At 33.1% G+C, this 22,271-nt stretch overlaps 1 protein-coding gene across 1 annotated transcript in view; it reads right to left on the bottom strand.

Annotated features, from left to right (window-relative positions):
* The window catches only part of Rit2 (Ras like without CAAX 2), a 364,390-nt gene that overhangs the window by 279,665 nt on the left and 62,454 nt on the right, over window positions 1-22,271 (bottom strand). The window contains exon 2 of the mRNA XM_074069907.1: window positions 12,246-12,302. Coding sequence (XP_073926008.1) covers window positions 12,246-12,302 — 57 coding nt within the window. The remainder of the gene's footprint in view (window positions 1-12,245; window positions 12,303-22,271) is intronic.

Genomic DNA, 22,271 nt, shown 5'->3' with positions numbered 1-22,271 from the left:
CATGTATTAGCCATGTTTCATTGCTAGAGAATTTTTCTATGAAAATACTTAAGTGACCTGCTAAAAATTGGTAATTTTGAAAGAAAAGTAATCATCCAATGAAGCAGCTGCATATTTATCCCAATGTTACTGATATCACAAACATTTTACAGGTTCTACCACCTAAGCTTTCATTGACAGTCGACTGGAAATTACATAAAAAGAGGGAAAAGCATTAACACATATTATTTTTATCCACTATCCTCTTCTCCACACCTAGGTGATTTATTATTCCATTGCAATTTTTGTTATATAATGCTATGGAATTGAAAACCAGTTAAATATGTTTATTAAAGTTGTGGATAGATAAGGAAATGGCAAACTGATTTTGACAATGGCCCTAAATCTTCTCCCTTTAATACCTGTCATAAACTGGGTCCTTTTTAATTCCTTCATGATCTGTCATACTCTAGGCTGGGTTTGAGAAATTTTGCCATTATTGAGTTGCTAAGCTTCTTTTGAAGACTGAAAATATAACATCTGAATTTTTTCACTAAATACAAATTGAGTTTCTTAAAGGCTCTGTGACTGGGACAGCACTATAATTTTACAGGAAAACATCATCAAGAAAGCAATAATCACAGTCATGAAGACATGGTTTTCTCATCATCCAGGGGAGTTTATCTTTGGGAAGGTAATTGAGCTGCTGAAGCATTAACTAAGCAAAGCAGAAAGGATTAAGGTTGATGATGACTGGAGCATGCAATAAGCACATACTTTAAATCCATAAATCACTTTTGAAAGGAAAATGGTGGAAAGAGAGAAGGCATTGAGTTTAGTACAAAAAAGGAGAGCTTCTTGTGTGTAAAGAGAAAAGAAAGCAGTGCCCCATGAGATTTAAAAGGTTGATAAGGAACAATCCAAGTACAACTTATCAGGACAAATTAACTTCATTCCCCAAAATGCCAAGAAAAGTCATTGAACAACAATCTTTAGCAGAAGGAAGAATGTGTGTGTGTGTGTGTGTGTGTGTGTCCGTCTGTGTGCGTGTGTGTTGGGTGAATGTATGTGGAGATACGGTCACATTTGATTCCTGAAAGATCACTCTGGAGATTTTCTCTTTATGATGGAGGCATTTTCTGCACTCTCAAATGTTCAGAAAAAATTAAAGTTAATAAAACATTTTTAATATAATGAATAAACAATCTCCAGGAAAAAAAAAACCTCAGTTGATTGGAAACGTTGAACAATATTTAAATGAAGAAAGGAAAGAAAAGTGGAAACAAGAGCAAAGATAAAAACATGTTGAATACAAAACACAAAATAAAATTGAAGAAATGTGTCCAAATAGTATAGAAATTTCAAAATTGTGAATGGATTAATCTATTAAAATGAAAAATTATCTGATTAAATGGAAAGTTTCCAATCCAAACCATAAACATATATAAATAAAATGTTTTAATGTTCTGCACCATACCATAAACAGTGATTAAAATACATTTTATATGTACACTTGACTACATAGATGAATTTTACAAACACAGTGTATTGTAGGAGTCAGCATAATGCTGACTTTACAATTGCGTTTATATAACTATTACAAAATCAAGCAAAAATGTTTGAGGATATTTACTTTGCATTAAAACTATCAAGAAAAATATGGAAAACTTAGGATTACAGAGTGCTATGTTGCATAGCATGATCGATGCTTCTGAGGAGCCAACAGTATGTACTGTTTAAGGTGTGTATTAGTTATATGAGTGATTGCTGTGTGATGAACTATTAATCTGTAGTAGTCATGACAGTGAAATGTATTTGAAAGATATTTAGGAGAAGGAATTAGTAAATCAGTAATGATATGATGGTGTTGCTTAGAGGGATAACAGGAGTTGAGGATGACTCCCGATTTTGGAGCTTGAATTCCTAAATGGATACTAGTGTCAATCATTAACAAAAAAGAATGGTATAATAGAAGCAGTTATGATGGGTGTTAGATATGAATTTACTGTTTCAGATATGAATCTGAAATGGTAAAATTTAAGATATGCTCAGGATATTAAATAGAAATGCCAAGCAGATTGCTGGATGTGTAGGTCTAGAAGTTAAAAACTAATTTGACAGTTATTTTTATTTATAAAAGATATTTAAATTTGGGGTCACAGGTTTATATGATAATGTGGGCTGCGGCTATAGATCGGTGGTAGAGCACTTGATGATTATCTCCCCAAATGATGTGGGTGATATCTATAGCCTTCATAGACAAAACACGTCTGTAAGACTTGATTCCTATGATTTCACATGATTAATAAAAATAGGTTAACAAAAAATTCTAAACTATAAAAATATTTGCTCATATTGGTATGGTATTTGGGAATCATTAAGTTGATTTTACATAGCTAATTTTAGCTTCAAAACATATCTGTTTTTATTTTTAGGAAGATCTTCACGGGAATTATTTTAAATATAAAAATGAGAGCTCAGATTGAATCACTGACTTGCAGAGAATGACATGACTAATTTGGATTCTGCTTTTTTGACACTTAATACAGTTCCTTTCCATCATCCATGTTCTGTCTGCACACGATACATTATAACATAAAGTTATAAATGAAGATTTTTAAAAATTCTCATAGATAAATCATAGCACAGAAACTCTAAATAACTAGATCCAGGAAACATTACTTGTTAAACTGAAATACCTATATTGGTACCAATCAGAATGTATACTACAGTACTGCCTTTAATAAAAGTAAGCCAAAAATCAAAACACGGTTAACTGACATAGCTAATTTGATTATTTACATCTCTGACCATATATTTCTAAATATTTTCATATACTCATTTCATAATGAGTAGATATATTTTGTTATGGATAACTTTGATTGAAACATCAAAATGTTTTTCTCTGTGTTCACTGTGAAACATGTCAAAAGAGTAGTTAAAATAATAGTAAAATTAAAAAGTTTAAGCCAAATCAGCTATTACTATTAACAATTCTTCCTCTTGAAGACTCTCTAAGCTGGAAGACAGTCAGTAAAAGCCCTGACACTGAGGTCAAACAAAAGGGATTTCGGACCTCTGTCTACAAATTTCTGAACATATTACAGTGGGTAAATTAATCTAAATTACACTAAATGATTGAAAATGCCAAGAGGTATGTAACAATCATAAAGTATTCCTGAGTAAAATGTTTTATACCTCACATTTTTTAAAAGACATTGAATTGATTGTGGGAGGTAAATGTACATTTGGTTACCTCTTTTCAGATATGCTTAATGTAGCTTCTATATCACAAGCTGGTTTCATCAGAAACCAGCCAATTTGTAGGTCATACTATAAGGATGTTTTTTTTACTTGACTGTTCACATAATTAACTCATTAACAGCCACTAGAATAATAAAGATGCCTTTTAAAATAAACTACTGAGAAAAAAAGACAAAATATAATTGCAAGTTATTTGACTTTGTAGCAAGTGTCCACTAATTATAATCACAGAATAAACAAAGGAGATGCTATGGAGTCTTTCTGTTGTAAGCACACTATTTTCCTCAAAAGCAACTATATGTATGTGAAATGACAGAAAAATTACATGTCTGATTGTTTAGTTGACTATGAGTAATTTTAGTTGGCTACTGAACATATTCAACATCAAGAATGGTTAACTATCAATTTCAGTGACTGTGGTACTATCTGAAATTCTATTACAAGAATAATTATTTCAACATTGTTTTTATTGCATTACTTAGCAGTAATAGTACTAAGAATTATGGCATGATTACAATATGCCACATTCTATGCTAAACACTTTGTATCTATTATCTCCATTAATTCTCATCCAGTAAATCATTATTTAATGATTTTACAGAAAATGATTTACTGAAAACCATTTACAGAAAATGATTTACTGATTTACAGAAGAGTCCAGTAAATCAGATGTAGAAATGTTAATGTCTTCCCAGAGTCACACAGCTGGGAATCACGTGGTATTTAAAGCTGGATTCATCTGATTTCCAACTGTGAGGTGGTAGGACTGTCTTTCAAGTGTGGAAGCTTCATGCTATTTGCAATGAGTCAATAATACAATTTGAATTACTATGGGAAGATAATTTCTTTGAACCTTGCACACTCACACACATACACACACATACACACATGCACATTGAAAGAGAAAAAGGATCTGCAGTGTTACTATGTTTATCAAATATGAATTTTTCTCTTTTTGTCACCACATAAAGGGTCAGTAGGGAGGTGCCTTAGCAATGTGGGCAGAAGGTTAAATAGGTTTGTAAAAAAATTGTAAAAGTAACCTCACATGTCTTTTCACTCTGAATTCCTTTTCCTCACACTATCATTACACTAGAAGTGGTTGAAGTAGCCATGGGAATTTCAAGGATCTGGAAAAGAGGTTGGGGGCACCTCAGAGGCCACCAGACTATGACAGTAACATGGATGAAGCTTTAGGGCTGCTCATTCCTATACCTAATTCTTTATTCAAAATTGTTTTTTTCCTTAAAGAGATAAGAATATTTCTGGAAGTCATGCCAAGTTAGCTTACCAAGAACTTAGTTATATATGAGAGTGATTGTAAATTAAATAAGTGTACATGATAAAATTCATACTAAATTAATCTTTCAATATTATACATTTGTAGATTTGTATTTTCTGTCTTTCGTACTGAAACGTAATTTTTTTGAGGGCAAAAAAAACCTGTTTATATGATGGTTATAGCCCAGCTCTACGAGATGTGCTTGACACATGTTGGGTACTTATTAATTATTTATTTAATAGTGAACGAACATGAATCCGAACAATGTTAGTAAAGCAACCTGAGTCAGAATTACCCTGACCTGAAGAACTCAATAGAAACAAGATTATGTTATCACATATAAATAATGAATGTCTCATTTAAAAGGGTATTGGTTTATCATGAATGCTGAGAATCTGAAAAGTGTTTTTTCAATTATTTCTAGGACTGATCTAAATCTTGGTATTTGGAGCTAAGGAGAATGTGTTGTAGTCTTTAGTGCAAGACTAGTATGGTCTTGAAGGATATGTCATATATTTTTTAGCCTGGAATCATTAAAATTTCAGTTCTTTTACTTCCTTGGACTCATTCAATATCTAACAGGCAGCTTTCGTATTCTCCTATAAGACGCCTGTCACAGAGATGATATGCTGCTCATATCCAGCTTCCAGACAGAGACTTCACATAGAAAATTGAATCAGGGATTTTTAATTTTGATTTGTTCTCTTTTATATAGTTGGTTATGGGAAAAAATTATAACAATCATAAGTGAATTAAATGATTTCAGTTGCGATGACAATAATATCTCACGCTAAGTTAATAAATTGACACTCTGTTTACTTTCCCACCCTATATGACTAAGTTTTTTAGGACTTCAGAAGAGTACAAAGTATAATGGCTTCATCCTGACTGTATTCATTTTTCCATTATCTTCAAATTTGATTGATTCTTACTGTGGCAATCACAATATTTTTTTTCATCTTAAGAAGAGTATGAAAGAGTTACATCTATATTATCTCATGTAACTATCATAGAAACAATACCATTATCTCATTTTTATAGACAAAAAAAGGTCAGTAATATAATTTAAATTTGGTTGGCTCAAGGATGAAGGGTTAGTAAATTCTTTAGTCATTCATTCATTCAATGTATTGGTCACCTAATAGGAACCAAACACTAGTCTAGATTTTTAGCAGACTTCACTCATAAATACAACATTTAGATTCCATCTAGAAAAAGACAAGGGTAATTTTACACTATGTAAGAAGGTGACATATTCTGTGGAAAAACAAATATAAAAGGGTGAGTTTAATCAGGAGTTCTGGTGGTGGTCAATATAACCTTGATTGCGAAGAGGCAATTCAACCCTGAGGCAAAGACTTGAGGAGGTAATAAGGTTAGCTCTGTGAACATCTGAGGAATGAATGTTCCAAGAAACAGAAGATCAAATGCCAGATCAATATCTGGCATGTTCCTGGAACAACAAGGCTAGTGAGGTTGAAATCAAATAAATGGAAATGAGAATGGCAAGAAATAAAGTCAAATGAGAACAGTGTATCATTCTTAGGACTGTATCTATTTTGTGGTGTTGGGGATAAATTCCAGGTAAGTGATTCACCAATGAGCTATACCCTCCAGCCCTTCTTGAGGACTTAACAGGCCTTTGTCAGTTAGCTTTTACCCTCAGTGAAATGGGGAACTACTGGAAGGTTGTGACCAGAGTTGACATGATTCAGCTTATTTTTAAATAGTTCACTCTGTCTGCTGTGTTTAAAATAGACTAGGCAGTTGGCCAACAGTAAAGGTAGGGAGACCCCTAAGAGTTATACAAATAACCCCAGCTGGAGTTTCTTCTGGCTCATTTTGAGATAATAGCATGAAAGGTAATGAAAAACAAAGATACTTTAGACTTTTTTTAGTGTAAAGACAACAGATTTTCTTGAGAGTCTCTTATATGGAGAGAAGCATTGAAGAAGACTCAAAGTTTGTGGGCATGACCACCCAAAAGTGTGGAATTACCACAGATTAGAGAAAGAAAATATATGGAAAACTTTTTTGTGAAAAGAACTGGAAGTCAACTTGTGTTTGAGTAATTTAGTGATGTCTATTAAGCATCCAAATGGGTAAGGTAAAAATACAAGGATGGACCTTTGGAGAGAAATCTAGACGGAGAAATAAAAGCCAGACCAAATTAGGGGAGAAATTACAATGGTTAGAGAAAACCCAAGAAATTGTGCCATCCTAGATACCAAGTGAAAAAAGTAGATTAAATTCAAGAGCAGTTGGCTGTGTCTAACGCTACTTGTAGGTCAAAATGGAGAGAATGAAAATCGACCATGGTTAGTCACTAAGAGTTAAGGCAACCTTGATTAAAAACAATTTCATTAAAGTAATGGGATTGAAAACCTAGCTAGAGTCACCTGAAGAAAGTAGAAGGGGAATTAGAGTTTTGTGGTAAAATCAACTCTTTGAGAAATTTAACAGCAAAGCTAAAGAGAAATTGCAAAGACAATCATTGAAAAAGCAAGATTAAAAATTAAGGAATTTAAATTTGGTTTCTTTTTTTAGTATTTAGGATGTACAAAATAACAAAATGATTTTATGATGCTGGGAAACTACATAAAAGAAGAAAAGACTTGTTGGAGTAAGAGTTATCAGTGGGAGGTTGGGATGGGTTCTACTGAATGCAAACAGTAGACAATAAGCATGGGCAGTTAATATATGGAAAAGCCAAATGTGTGCTCAAAGTGGTGGCAAGCCCTAGATGTATCATCTGAGTGGGGAGTCTTTAGAAATTTATCTTCTAGTTCTTCCAAAGCAGAGTGGAAAGCAAATTGCCAATGAAAATGTGAATAGGGGAATAGACATTTCTAGTATTAGGAGAATGAGATAGCGAGAAGTCTATGACTGGAATGTGTTTGCCAAGTATCATTAAAACCCATTTGAGACACAGCTCAACACACTGAAGTGAGACCAGATTGCATGGTCATGCTCAGCTGCCCTAATGCAGGTTCAGAAAAAAACAAAAATTTGGGTTTAATCCTGGTAGCGCTTATATTACCACATCAAATTACAGGATCAATTCTGTGATCTTAGAAATCTAATTTAGGTAAGAATGAAAAAGAGGGCACCAAAATCATTCACATATTCTTTTATCCAACAAATCATCCCTTATAAATCATTCCCTGTTCTAAATCCTTGGTATAATTCAGTGAAAAAAGCAGGCACATCCCTGTGATAAGGGAGCCTGAGCTCAGATGGAAAAGTAAACAACAAAACCCCCACTGTTTTTAATCTAGGATTTGTTACATATTGTTAAGAAAACAAGCCATGTGCTGATCTAAGAAATAAATCTGTCCATATGTGTGAGTGTGTGTTCATGTTTTTAGCAATTAACTTAGGTAAAGTGGTCATAGACCTTTTTTAGGATGTCAAATGCAAGCTGACACTCAAAGGATGCAAAGGAACTTTCTAGGTAAAGAGTAGAGTAAAGAGATTGAAGTTAATATACTTAACAAAGTATTTTAGCAAAACCAAAGGCAGGGAAGAGGTTGCTTAGCATATTTAAGGAACTAAGGAAGAACAGAGTGGCTAGCAACAATGTGATACAGGATGAGTCTGGAAAGAAAAGCAGGGACCAGCATAAAGGCAGAATTCAATTTCCAATCTATTTGGTTCCACAAGTACTTTTCCATTCTATTGTGTTCAGACATGGTGAAGTCATTAATAAATATAATTCATCAAGTTGCACTTGTAAGCCTGATTTCCTTCAAGAATTATACAGTGACACTTACCTGTGAGGAATATCCTCCCTTCTCTAGACTGAATAACTATTCCTTCCATAGTGGTTTGCAGTTTGCTCTCTAGAATCATTGGATATATTAATCTATACTAATTTTTAAATGATTTCTAATTACTCTGGGCATTACCCCCCCACACACACAGCATTTATATTTTAACAGGGATTTTTTTGTAACACAAAGAAGTGACCCTATTAATGCACATTTTAGATGCTAAGCAGGCCAGGTTAGTGTGACACAAATCACACTGTTTCTCTAAATTCCATAGCATAGGATGTTTGTATTCCACCAGAGATACTGAGAAAAATAAACTTAATGGGGTAAATTTGTCTCACACTGGTTTAATTGCATTGATATTTTTCATGCTCATGTATTAGTGACTGCAATAATAATCGCTGGGCACAGGCTCTCCATGAATGTCCTGTTCATATTGCTCATAAACTTTGTGCTCCTTGTTTTTTTCAAACATTTCAAATCACATAGAAAGACTATATGTGTTATTTTATTCTTGTGTTGCAGAGCTTTTTACAGTCTTTACCAATTGCTCAGAAAGAACATAAATCTTTCATATGAGTGTAATATGTGATATCCACAGTCTGCAAGTGAAATTGAGGCCTAAAACACCAAAAGACAGAAAGCATTTACAGTCGAGTCAATTATAAGAATATATACTCCTTGAAAATAGGATGTATAAGTATAGCTGGAAACACAGTGACTTCATGAATGTCTGGAAACTATGAGAACCAAAGAAATATATGGGTAGATGGGAGATTAAAGTTTTAACTGACTCCTGGTTTGTTAAACCTGTTTTCTTTCTGCAGGAAAAGCAACTGAAACAAACTATTGAGTAGGTCCTTAAGGCCAGCTTAATTAAATTGTGTGCTGTATTAATATAATTATCTCAATCTCAAATCATCATAATATAATGAGGAAGAAAAGGACAATTGGATTCCAGATAAAAAGATATGATCTATCAGCTCTTAGAGATGATGAAATAAAACAAGGCAGGAAGGTCAATGAGAAAAAAACTCTTGTCTATGTTTGCAGCTTGTACAATGCCTGGAACATATATATTTACAAATACATTATCAGTATCAATAAACGGAAACAGCAGAAGAACAGTAAGAGTAAGAAAATCAATCGCATGAAATAATTAACATTAGCATAATGTTTTTAATTTTTCAAGGAATTTTTCTTCATGTCAAGAAAGAGCCATTAATATACAGTCAGCATAAATAAGGACATCATATGTTTTAATCCTACCAAAGGGGGAAAAAAAATGTAGCACAAAGTAACCTAATGTTTTCTTTTCCTATTGTTCTGCTTCTTTTACACAAAAACTACCATTTTACTGTTAGCCCAGTGTGAATGCTCATTCTGTTTTGTAGAATGGAGTCTGTCCTGATTCATGAATGGATGGTGAATAAAAACCAATTAGATTTTTATCTAAACTGTTGTGATTCTGTCTTTGGACAAAACACTGTCCTTTAGGCCACGTGAGATAAAACTACAGTGCCCTTCTCTAGCACCTTGTGCTTCTCTATTTGAGAAACTCACTTAATAGTCACAGTTACAACTTTATCTTCCCCACCTGCCAGGGAATGCTTTGAAGGTATGGTGTTTGATCTCACCATATGCCATTTTTAATGTGATACTGGCACATAATAGATGATATATATATACATATATGTATATATATATATATATCTTTGAAGACAGTGGGAGATAATCACTAATTACATAAATGACACACTCAAAGTAAAGATGCTCTGTAACTGCAAGGAAGTACAAATCCTTCAGAGTTCAGAAATTTCTACCCAAACCCAGTTACATTATTCAGAGTAAGATAACTAAGACTATATCTTGTTTCCATCTGCATTCATCTGTCAAGTGAGACAATCTGGGTTCCTAAGGTCATGTTTGCCTTAATGTGATTACCAATAAACATGAACAGAAACAAATCTCAACCTACGAAATTATCTATATATATTTAGAATAAAATGTATAGTCCATAAATGGGAACTTAAAATTTACATTTAAATTCTTGGTTTAATGGAAAAGGAACTCATCTTCTATTGTTGAGGAAATCAACAACCTGATCTTTAATTCACACTCAATTAAAATTATGTATAAGGCTTTTAAATTAAGCAAGTTATAATGAAACCAAAAGGTTACATCATAATGAATATTCCTAGAACATGTTCTTAAAAGTCTTAAGAAATCTAGACTTCCTTGAAAAATCTCCTTAAAGAAAGGCTTCTGAGGGCTGGCAGAGTGACTCAAGCCTAACAAGTGTGAGGTCCTGAGTTCCAACCCCAGTATTGCAAAAGAAAAAAAGAGATGGACTTCTGAATCCTGAATAGGATGGCAGGTTTCGTGTCTTTAAAAAGATATAAGAAGTTGTGATCCTAGTCCACACTGAATCCAAATTAGGAGAGGGCCATTGAACTGTCTTTCCATATTTTCAAAATCCTTCTAAAGCAGCACTCTGCTGCTTTCTTACAGTAATAACTGACTTCACTGATATTATGAATATCTGTGCATTTATCTTCACTCACTTTCTTAAATTGAAAATACCTTGAGGGCTTAAGTTACGCTATTTAAATCTTTTATTTATTGGATGACAAACAAATTGCATTGAAAAAAGTAGACATTTAATGCTTTTGCCAAGTGAATGACATACAATGGTCATTCTAATAATTTATTAAATAAATTTGACATGCATACTTACTGGCATGAAAACTTGGACATCAGACCTTTGGTCAAAATGTTACTTCATTTTATTCCCATTTTAAATTTACTGTGGAAAATCAAGTTATATTTAGGACAATGTCTAATACTTATTAAAGCTTCGTTTTAAAGATTGAATTAAAAGAAATTTATCCATATTTGCCACTGTTATAGGGAAGTTAATATTTTTAAATAAAATGTTGGAAAAATAAAATCAATATATTTAAATATTCATTTCACAGTTATCTTTTGTGGATTTGAAGAAGTAGAATTCATTGGTTACTGACTGAATTTGTGACCAGAAAACAAGGAGAATTATTCTTTTGAGAAGCATATTGCTGCCAAATAATATCTAGTTTCTTGACAAAGAAAGAAGGCTTATTCTCATTTGAAGGCAAAAAAGGAAATAAAAATGTACAAGTTCCTGAAATAATTCAGGGAAATATTCAAAAAAATTTCAAAGTTACTAGGATGGCAAACCAATCTGAAGAGGGATTAGCAGCCCTGAAGCTATGTTTCCCTGTATGGAAAACGATACTTGATATGTTTCCAATGCCAATGTATTTCTAGCCAAAGAAAACTATGACAGACACTGCTTGAGAATTTTCAGCCTATTTTTTAGAGAAGGTTTTGATTGAGTAAAGAAATTTACAGTATCTATGGACTGTATTATGAAAGCAAGAAACTACATGGGGAGAATTAAGCATGGATGAATTTTTGGCTTAACAATATTTCCACTCTTTGGGTTTCAGTTTCCTCATCTACATGGTGAGGACACTAAATAAAATTATGTCTGTATCTAAAGACCTCTCCAAATGTACCATTAACATGGATAATTCTGCAATAGAAAATTTGGAGACTGATAAAATAACCAAATGCATACATGATCCCATCAGTTGTAGTATTTAGGACATAGTTTTTCAAATAAGTTCTTTAAAATGGTGGAAATCCACAAATGGTTCCTAAGATAAACTTAATGGCTTTCAACCATCATTTATCAAAATAGATAGAGCAGACTAAAAAATATCAGAGTACATAGTAAGAAGTAGGAACAACTGATTTTTGACTCTTACTGTGATAACTTCTATATTAATGTCTATGTGTTTTGGGTCATTATGTAAATTATATTTTTATTAATATCAGTAATATCTGTAAGCCACTAATTTATAGTGTCTTTATTTGAGCTACAGAAGAAAAGAGGCCTTACTCACCTATAGTGGGGTCATGATAATCAGGGAACTGATGACTAATAAACTGCATCGTCATTGCTGAAAGAAAATAAATTTAAGTTAATAAAAGTACATCAATTCCTCGTTAAGCTATCCACCAACACAGTTCATCAATCTTTTAGTAGGTTCTGGTAAGTTACAGTGTGAATGACTAATTTAATTATGCAACATGAACCATAAAATGATAACAACACAAAGTTATAGAAGGGCAAAAGTGTTAAATACTAACAAATATTACACTGGAATAAATATTTAATCAAGTTTTAAGTATATGTTAACAAAAATTGAATTGGAGTACAAATAAGGAAGCTTTCGCCAATATGAAAATATAAGCAGGACTTACAGTGATTCTTGGTGTGCTTTGGCTAAATACTTGGTTATGACCAGAAACATCTTTGTACTGAAGGATATTTATTCTCTGGGATCTAGCTACCTCATCTTAAAACTGAGGAGCTAATCTATGAGATTCCTTTATTTATAAATTCCCTTAATCTATAATTATTTTTTGCATTTAAAATAATTTCAGTCATTTTTATCTTGTCTAATCCAATTATTTACTATATTTAATACTCTTTTCTATAATTATAAATTCTTCTTATTCTTTCCAAATCTTTACATTTGTGAACCATTTTTTGAGTGTCCTCATGTGAATATCCATTATAAGGAGACAATGATGGCTCAAGTAAAACAACAAATTTAGAAAGAATATATATTATATGTTGTAGAATATATTATATTATAGCTCTTTTTTTCCTTTTTTAACTTTTGCATGTGCATGTATTCACAAACACCTCTATTTCTCTTTCTCTTTTTCTTCTCGATACTGAGGCTTGAACTTAAGGCCTTGCCTTGGCTTGCTGGGCAGGCACTCTGTCACGTTGGCCGTGCCCCCAGCCCAAGACTTTCTGGTTAACCAAATTCTAGTCAAGAGTTTCTTCCCTTCTTCTTAACTAGGCTTAAACATTGGTCCTTTGAATACTTGCAGGGACTAAATCAACTTGATGTAGCAAGAATCCATCAAGATAGTCTAGAGAGAACCATATTTGATTTGGTCTATCTTTATCAAGAATCCTGTGAAAGTAGTTTAGCAAGAGTCCTTCCATCTTTATCTTTGATGTCTTAAGAATTTTTTGTTCATCAATGCATCCCTCCTTATTCTTTCCCTTCTCCTCCTGTTCCTTGCCTATAAATCCCCAGTGTTCCTTGTTATGTATAGAATTGAGCCCAGTTCTATACCTAAATCACTTTTCTACTGTTACAATTGTTCCTGCATAAAATCTACCTTTACTGCCTTAACTATTGTCCATCTCTGGTTCTTCTGAAATAGTATGTTCACACTTCAGCAAATGTTTTGAGCAGGAAAGGCTCAGATAAATTCAACAAACATATAAATGGTACTTGTTTAACCTTGCCGAGTAATGCAAAGAAATGGAACTTTACCCAGTGAAAGAGAATTTCCGTTTACACTTTAATGGTGATTTTCCTCTTGTCTTTGCGTTTGACAAGGGATGTAGCTATATGAAAGTGTTATGAATTTGACAACTTTGGGGAAATTTTTGAAATTCAAATCAACATTCCTCATAGATAGCCTTAGGAGTTAGTATCTTCCAGGAAAACAAACTGAAAGCTTCATGTTTATGGAGTAGATATCAGGAGGCATTTGAGTTTTGGTGTTTTATTTTGTTTGACTTTGTTTTTCCTGAGATTTACAATGGTAGTTGCCTCTGCCTCTTTGTCACCAAGTGGCTATTGCCCAATTAGAATACAGAGGTCAAAGGCCGGGCCTCATTTTGAGCAATTAGCTGGGCTGTTCAGTCATTTCAGCTTCTGTGGTAACTTAAATTCGGTGAATTTAAAACTGAAATGAGGATATTTTCACTATAACTCACTCAAAATTACATCTTGATGTATAAAAAGGAGCCTGGGAAACTCCTGAAGTGTAGATCTTGAAACTTAATGCTAGTAATAATAAGCAGGTAATTTTTCTCAAGGATAATTTAGGTCAAATATAACCCAAACATATACACTTAGTTTCTCATCCAAATGATACCTATGTATTAGATCATTTCAACAAGACAAATAAAAGTTCATTTGTATAAAAAGACAGAAAGAAGTGTAAAAACCATTATCAATTACAATTTAGTTGAGACTACTTCGGACAAAGAAAATTATGCTGTGGACTCCAAAGTTGTTCAAAGTTCTTCCATAAGAAATTTATTGATAATCTCCTATGTGCCAGAAGTTAGGCATAGCAAAGTAGATAAAATATATCAAATGTATTAATTTCAAGATTTGTTTTGAATTTTCCTTGAAGTAGAAAATTAAGGCACCTGCATATGTGAGTGTGGGATGGAAAGAGACTGATAGAAATAGGTGTCCTGACATAAATAAAACACACCAGAAAACTAATTTCAAACAGGATTTTATTAGTGTAGAGGCAAATGGCTAAAAAAAATTTTAGTGTCTTTATTTTTCACTCATGCCAAAGTGTACCATAAGAGAGGCAAAGAAGTGGGAGCTTTGTTCTACCTAGTCTTCAAAGCAGGTACAGGATCCTTTCATCAAGTGGGTCTCCCACCATTCTTATCTCCAAGATCTCCACTGAATTCTTTATAGCAAATTTTCATAAAAGTGGAGAGAGAGAATTAAGAAGAAGCACATAAGAGGACTTTTAGAGAAGACTGATTAAAAATACTATACATTGCTATACCGAGATTCTATTGCTAGAACTCAGTTACTTGTCCTCCCTAACTGCTACAAGGCTAGGATATATATCAGGAAGAGAAGGAAATGGGTTTGGAAAACACATAGTAAGCTCTGAGTTATGTGGAAAGAGTACTAAAGAAAATGTGGAAATATTCAATAAAGGAAAATAAAATGTCAAACTCTTCCTCCCCAAAAGAGTAATCATCCTTTAAACAATTAACTTATGTCTTAATGTTACTCAGTACCTTACAAGCTTCTGTGAAGGATCCTTCTGAACTTTCTTAATAAAGTGTCTTTTAATTTTTACCAAACAATTCAAGAGGCTATTAAAAGTTACCATATTTATTTAAATTTTTGTATGTTGTGAGAGTTTATATGCTGGAAACCTATTCATAATTTGATAACCTTTAAATTATTCTCTAGATGGGGTAGACTGCAATGTTGAGTAAATGTTTTTTCAAGTCAGCTGTATGGCCATTATGAAAAATCCAGAAAAGGAAATAGTGACAGGAGGTATGTTCTGTTCATGCTCATAAATACTTCTCCTATGACAGTTTCTCTTATACTGACGTTATGGATAAAAGTCTAGAATATATTTGTGGAGAAGAAATTTGATCAGAAAAGTTGAGTTAATCACTATAATCTTAATAATAATAATCAGGGATAAAACAAAGGATATTTGGTGACCTCAACTGGCCCTTTTCTATTGATTTCCAAAAATATTATAGTTAGTAGACGACAGATGACCCTTGCATAAGAAACAAGAACATTTTCCATGGTGGAGAAATGAATCTTTACTAAGAGTTAAGCTATGGATGCTATTAGAAATTACCTGATGGATTTCAAGCACTTTTCTTTTATTAGTGACTATGTCATTAACATACGTTATGTAAATTTGGTACTTTCTAAGACTTTATAAAATTTCATTAAGTACATACTGTAAATAATGACTAAAGTATCTTAAGTGTCCATGGTGAGAGACTGAAAACAATCATTTCTTAAAGCAAACCCCTTTTGTTTGGCCTCTCCTTTGTTATGCATGTATTTTTTATTTAAATTTTTGTTTTATCATTCAGATATATCCATAATTTACAATTTCATTTGAAAGTTAAATTTAAATCAACTGCTTCTTGTTTGAATAATTCAGTATTAAACCATGAAATTTACTCTTCTGAAAAAAATCTGGCAATATTGCATATTATCCTCTTTTGAATGACAGTAGTATTTGACCAGAGGCAGACTGTCAATTATAAAAAAGGAGAATTATAGAAAAATGAGTCATTTTCTACAAAATAAAAATAAAATCATTAAAATACTGCAAAATTACATCATTCATTATTAGTTTTCCTACCCACACCTTCCCCTGAAAAAAGAATCTGTTTATTTATGGAAAGTACTAAACTGAAATACTGTGTATAACAATATAATCTAATAATACAGAGGTTGAGGATGGCTAATAACTGCTTTCCCTTTGGGAATTTATAGTCTGTCAGTGACATGGGAAAGATGCATTTAAGAAACTGGTCACTTAGATTTAGCACTTTTATTATTGTCTCAAAATTTTTAGGGGTGCTTTGAAAAAATTATCTAGACTCTTCATCCTCTTTGTCTACAAAATGAGAGGCAGGAGGGAAGATAATTGAAAGCTGCCTCCAGACTAAGCATTCTATAATCCTTCTTCTGGTTATCATTACCACTATCATCACCACCATCATCACCATAATCGATATCATTCGTTAAACACCCCCACAGGATCCACTACTTTCATCTCTCTTTGACTTCAATCCTGTATCATATCTTTCCGTTCCAGTCTCTCTGGCATCCTAAAAGGTTTTTATACCTCCCAGCCATGATTCTTCCCAATGAAGGGACATAGATGCTATTATTTCCTCTGTCTGAATACTCTCCCTGAAATATCTGCATGGCCTGCTCTCTTACATTTTCAGATTGTTATCACATTTGTCCTTCTTGGGAGTCATTCCCTTATCAATGAATTTGAATCAAAAACACATTCTGTCCCACTGGAACTCCCTACTTCCCTTTGTTGCCATTCATTCAATCACTCAGTAGTCTAATCTAAAATATTTATTACGTGACACAAGCAACTCAGGTGCTCAGGACACAAAAGTGAACAAAACCCTCATCTGTCTAGGGGCTCACATGCTAAGAGAAGATGGGGAGCTAGAGAGCTAAACAAACAAACATGTATTTCCATATATCTTAGTAGTATGTTAGATGGTCCAATTTTATAGAAAAATTAAACTGTTATAGGCTCATTATTAAAATATGAAATATAGGAAGATTAAATTCTGAGGCAGGTTTAAAAATGTACTAAGATGACAACCACTCTGGAAAAAAATTTGGAGGCTACTTAAAAAGCTAGACATTGATCTACCATTTGATCCAGCAATACCACTCTTGGGGATATACCCAAAAGACTGTGACACAGGTTACTCCAGAGGCACCTGCACACTCATGTTTATTGCAGCACTATTCACAATAGCCAAGTTATGGAAACAGCCAAGATGCCCCATCACTGACGAATGGATTAAGAAAATGTGGTATCTATACACAATGGAATTTTATGCAGCCATGAAGAAGAACGAAATGTTATCATTTGCTGGTAAATGGATGGAATTGGAGAACATCATTTTGAGTGAGGTTAGCCTGGCCCAAAAGACCAAAAATTATATGTTCTCCCTCATATGTGGACATTAGATCAAGGGCAAACACAACAATGGGATTGGACTTTGAGCACATGATAAAAGCGAGAGCACACAAGGGAGGGGTGAGGATAGGTAAGACACCTAAAAAAATTAGCTAGCATTTGTTGCCCTTAACACAGAGAAACTAAAGCAGATACCTTAAAAGCAACTGAGGCCAATAGGAAAAGGGGACCAGGAACTAGAGAAAAGGTTAATCAAAAAGAATTAACCTAGAAGGTAACACCCACGCACAGGAAATCAATGTGAGTCAACTCCCTGTATAGCTATCCTTATCTCAACCAGCAAAAACCCTTGTTCCTTCCTATTATGGCTTATACTCTCTCTACAACAAAATTAGAAATAAGGGCAAAATAGTTTCTGCTGGGTATTGAGGGTGTGGGGGGGGAGAGGGAGGGGGTGGAGTGGGTGGTAAGGGAGGGGGTGGGGGCAGGGGGGAGAAATGAACCAAGCCTTGTATGCACATATGAATAATAAAAGAAAAAAATAAATAAAAATGTACTAAGATGAAATTCTGAGTCAAGAATTGAAGAAATATACAATTTCCCAACATTGTAGGAAAAATGAAACATTTTCCACTATTGCAGAAATAATTCATGTAGTATTTGAAAAATTGAAAGTATTTGAAAAGTCAATATTGGGTATTGACTCTCTATGTCCCAATGGATAGATTTATAACAATAACATTTTATTTAAAACATCACTACTTATAATAAGCTAGGAATTATATTCTTTAAAATAATTTAAATTTAGAATACAAATTATAGCTAACAATCTAAAATTATGAAAGTTGGACACCTAATCTTAAAAATTCCTAAAAAAAATAACAAAAGTGTTTTAAGATCTGTGCATTAACTTTGCTGGAATTAAGGAGGTATCAAGCAATCAAGCTGGAGGAATCATGGGATTCCAATGACAGATTCTTTCCATTGTGCTAATTAGTTCTCATTAATTCTTTTCTCTTAACTGAAAATTTATGCTCAGTCATGAGTGGGCCAAAGATATTTGCTGAAAAAAATATGTATGTACACTAAATTGTTACTTTTTGAATACTAAATAAATTGACTTTGCCTCAAAGTCAATTCTGATAACAATGGCTAGTTACCTTCTATTTCTCAGTCAGCACTTACATTTACAAGTGCTTCCTAAAATATATAGAATTGAGAGTCAGAAATAGCATCATCAGAAGCCATAGGGACAAATGAAAGAGGGCATGCACAAATGAAGAGTAGCAGTGGAGTGCCCAGGCAACTCCCTGCCAAATGCTAGTGATGGCCAGAGATCAGGGATACTCCCAAACAAGTGTCATAAGATACTTCTAAAGTCAATGTAACATGGAAATATTAATACTGGCAAAATAATGTCTGTTAAATATTTTCCCTTAATTTTCTTTGTAGCTTTTACTACTAAGAAAGCTGAACTGTGTGGAAGACTAAAAATAATGCTGAATTGAAAACTGGGTAAATTGGATTACAGATATTCAATCCCACTATAGAGTACCTTTCTGTTTTTTCTAATTAATGCACTTCCAACATGAAAAGAGTTCTCTTTTAGATAAGGGCAAAATAATTTCTTCCTGGTAGCAAGGGGGTGGGGGGGAGAGGGAGGGGACTAGGGGGGATAGGGGGAAATGGACGGAGAAATGACCCAAATATTGTATGCACATATGAATAAAAGAAAAAAAAAGGATTCTCTTTTGTTTTCTCTATATGTTTTAAATTTCTATGAAATTAACATTTAGAAATCTGAACATACTTCAACAAAGGATACATGAAGCTCAGTTATCCAGATGGGGGCCAAACCTGTGCCTTCAATTGTTAGAGTTTCTAAACTAATTATTATTTTCTTAGAACAAAACCATCATAGTTCAACTACAGACAGACAATCTAAGAACATTGTTTAATTTTTTCATTTAGCCATAAAACTGAAGTCTTGGTATCCCCTCATTCTTTCATGTGTTCAGATATGGAATAAGATGGATAAAGAGGAAGGGATTGAAATTTAGGGGAAGAAGGATAGGTTAGCAAAGGGCACCATTCATTTTAGGGAATGATATTCAACTAAGGAGTTGGATAGAGGAGGTGTCCTTTGTTCTTCCTCATTTTCTTGAGTGCTTCTCTTTCTATGGAATCTTCCCTTTTACTTTGGTAGATTTTCTTCCTTTTCCCACTAAATTCACTACAAATAGAAAGAAATTGTGCTTTTCAGGACTTTAAAAACTATTCATCTTCACTGACTGATTTTCAAGTTTGATTGATGAGACACAGAAAAAAGCAATGGATATTAAAACTCAATATTACTAGTCATTACTTATTTGCTCAATGCTGACAGTTTATTTTGTACTCAATGAAACAAAGAAGAAAAATAGACATTTTCATCGATCTTTTCTCAAGTCTTTTATCATTCAAGATAAATCCTTTTCCTTAGGTTAATGAATTCCTTTTGATGCCCCACATACCTGTACCAACATGTGTAAATATACCTCTTGCTTTAGCTCCATTCCTGCAGCATAATTAATGGCATAATTATTGGAGTCTCTTTCGCATGAATGGGTGTTGGAACTGAAGAAAACTCCAAAGTTCTCAGATTTTAGAACATGCACAGTTTATCATAGGAGTTATCATAAACATTACTATCTAAACCACATGAGGACATAATTTCTTATTATTTTCCATAATATGAATGAATTCTGTCTTGAGACCCTGATCTTGCAGCAAAAACATTTCTTGGCATTTCAGAGTAGTGCATTGGTAACTAATCTTGGCTTAGAAGATTCTCAAAGCAGAACACCTATGACTTAGTGTTGCCACATGTTTGCTTAATCTCTAAGCATTTCCCTTTGCTTGATGATGGATTGTGGCCACATTGTCAATTTTGTCACATCACTTCTGGATTTTTTAAGTTGGATTTGTTGTAGTGACATGAGAAAATGAACTTGGCCAGGTTTTAGCCAACCTCCATGACACACATACTTCAGCCCCAATAGATAAGCCCTGCCTATAGTGTGAGTTTTTTGGTCTCTGAACACTCTCAGACCAGGCATCTGGCTCCATGAGGAATGGAAGCAGGTCATTGGCAGAAAATAGATTTTGCTGAGTCCACCCTTACAGAATTGAATCACTGCTATTCTGTTTAAGCTAGTAGTTCTTAAAGCAGGATCAAATGACCTCAGAGTAGATGAGAGCTCTCTGAAAAACTACTTCATAGTTTTTATAAGCCTGGACTCTCTTCATACACTGAATAAAAATTTTAGTATATTGAATACAGAAGCAGGTGGAAGAATAAAACTGCCTGTTAAGCTAGACATCTTTGGAGATTTTACCGTAAGTAAAACAATGCCAAACTTCTCATTTAAACTTGTTTTTGTTGAGTCCTTTAAAGCATACATTTTTTAAAGTGGCATTTGCTGCATTATTTTTTTATTTTAAATAAATTAATATTTATTTTATTTTTTATAAATTAGCCCAATTCTATAAAACTTCAGTTTAATTTATATTACTACACATATTATTATAAATAACCTAGAAAAACAAACCCTCTTTTGGGTCTCCAATAATTTTCAAGTGCATAAAGTAATCCTGAGGCCAAAAACTTGGAGTACCACTGATATAAGGAAAAATTGTAGCCTTATAAATAAAAGTAAGAAGAAATTACTAGGATTATGCATACATTAACAAATGTGCACAATTAGGAAAACTTCTTAGATAAGTAATCTACTTATGACTTCAGATAACTTTTCTCACTTCCCTTTCTTCTCTTTATTTTCTTCTAGATGCCATAACTCACAAATATTGTACTATGTGTATTTGTGTTGTATTATGTATTTTCATTTTTTCTTTCCATCTTTTCCATTTCCCTACATAATGTAGCTTTTTCCATATATACCCACCTATTTCTCCTCTTACTCTCTATTCCTTTGCAGAATGTGCTATCATTTTTCCATCACTATGTTAACTGTACACAATATATCAAATTATGCAATTAAAATTAATTCTCAACTTAATTGTTTTGATAAAATGCTTTCAAATATCTCCATTTTCTGTCATCCTAAGATAAAAGATATTAAAATGTGGCTAATCCTGAAAAAATAAAAATTAATTAGTTCTATATTATCTATTAATGTAATATTTGCATTTGACTCTGTATCATCTGACTTCCAATCCACATCATTTAACTATCATTGTAGTACGTTGTTTATTTAGTTTCATTGCTTACTATAATCAAAGTTAACTGAGATTAAGCATCATGGCTCCTGTTTATTTGTATGTCTGTATTGATATTACCACTGAGTTCAGCACAAGTGCAAAATGTATTCAGCAAAGATTCATCACTAACTCATCACCAGTAGGAGTAGATGCATCACACATTTTAAAATTAATATTTCAAAGAATTAGATATTTTACTGTGAGTTTATACCTAATTCTTTTTCTGATGAAATGGTTTGGAAACATGTGCTGGAAGATTAAGAGATTTTTTGGGTATGAATTTGTTTAGAACACAACTCATGTTTATATATGCTATTCCATCTGTTTGAATATTATATTTCCATCAGCTGATGGTTGACGTTCATGAGTATATC

The sequence above is a fragment of the Castor canadensis genome, chromosome 4, assembly GCF_047511655.1.
Source record: "Castor canadensis chromosome 4, mCasCan1.hap1v2, whole genome shotgun sequence".
NCBI classification, from domain to species: Eukaryota; Metazoa; Chordata; class Mammalia; order Rodentia; family Castoridae; genus Castor; species Castor canadensis.
Note: the sequence above shows the minus strand (reverse complement) of the source record. Positions and strands in the feature narration are given on the sequence as shown.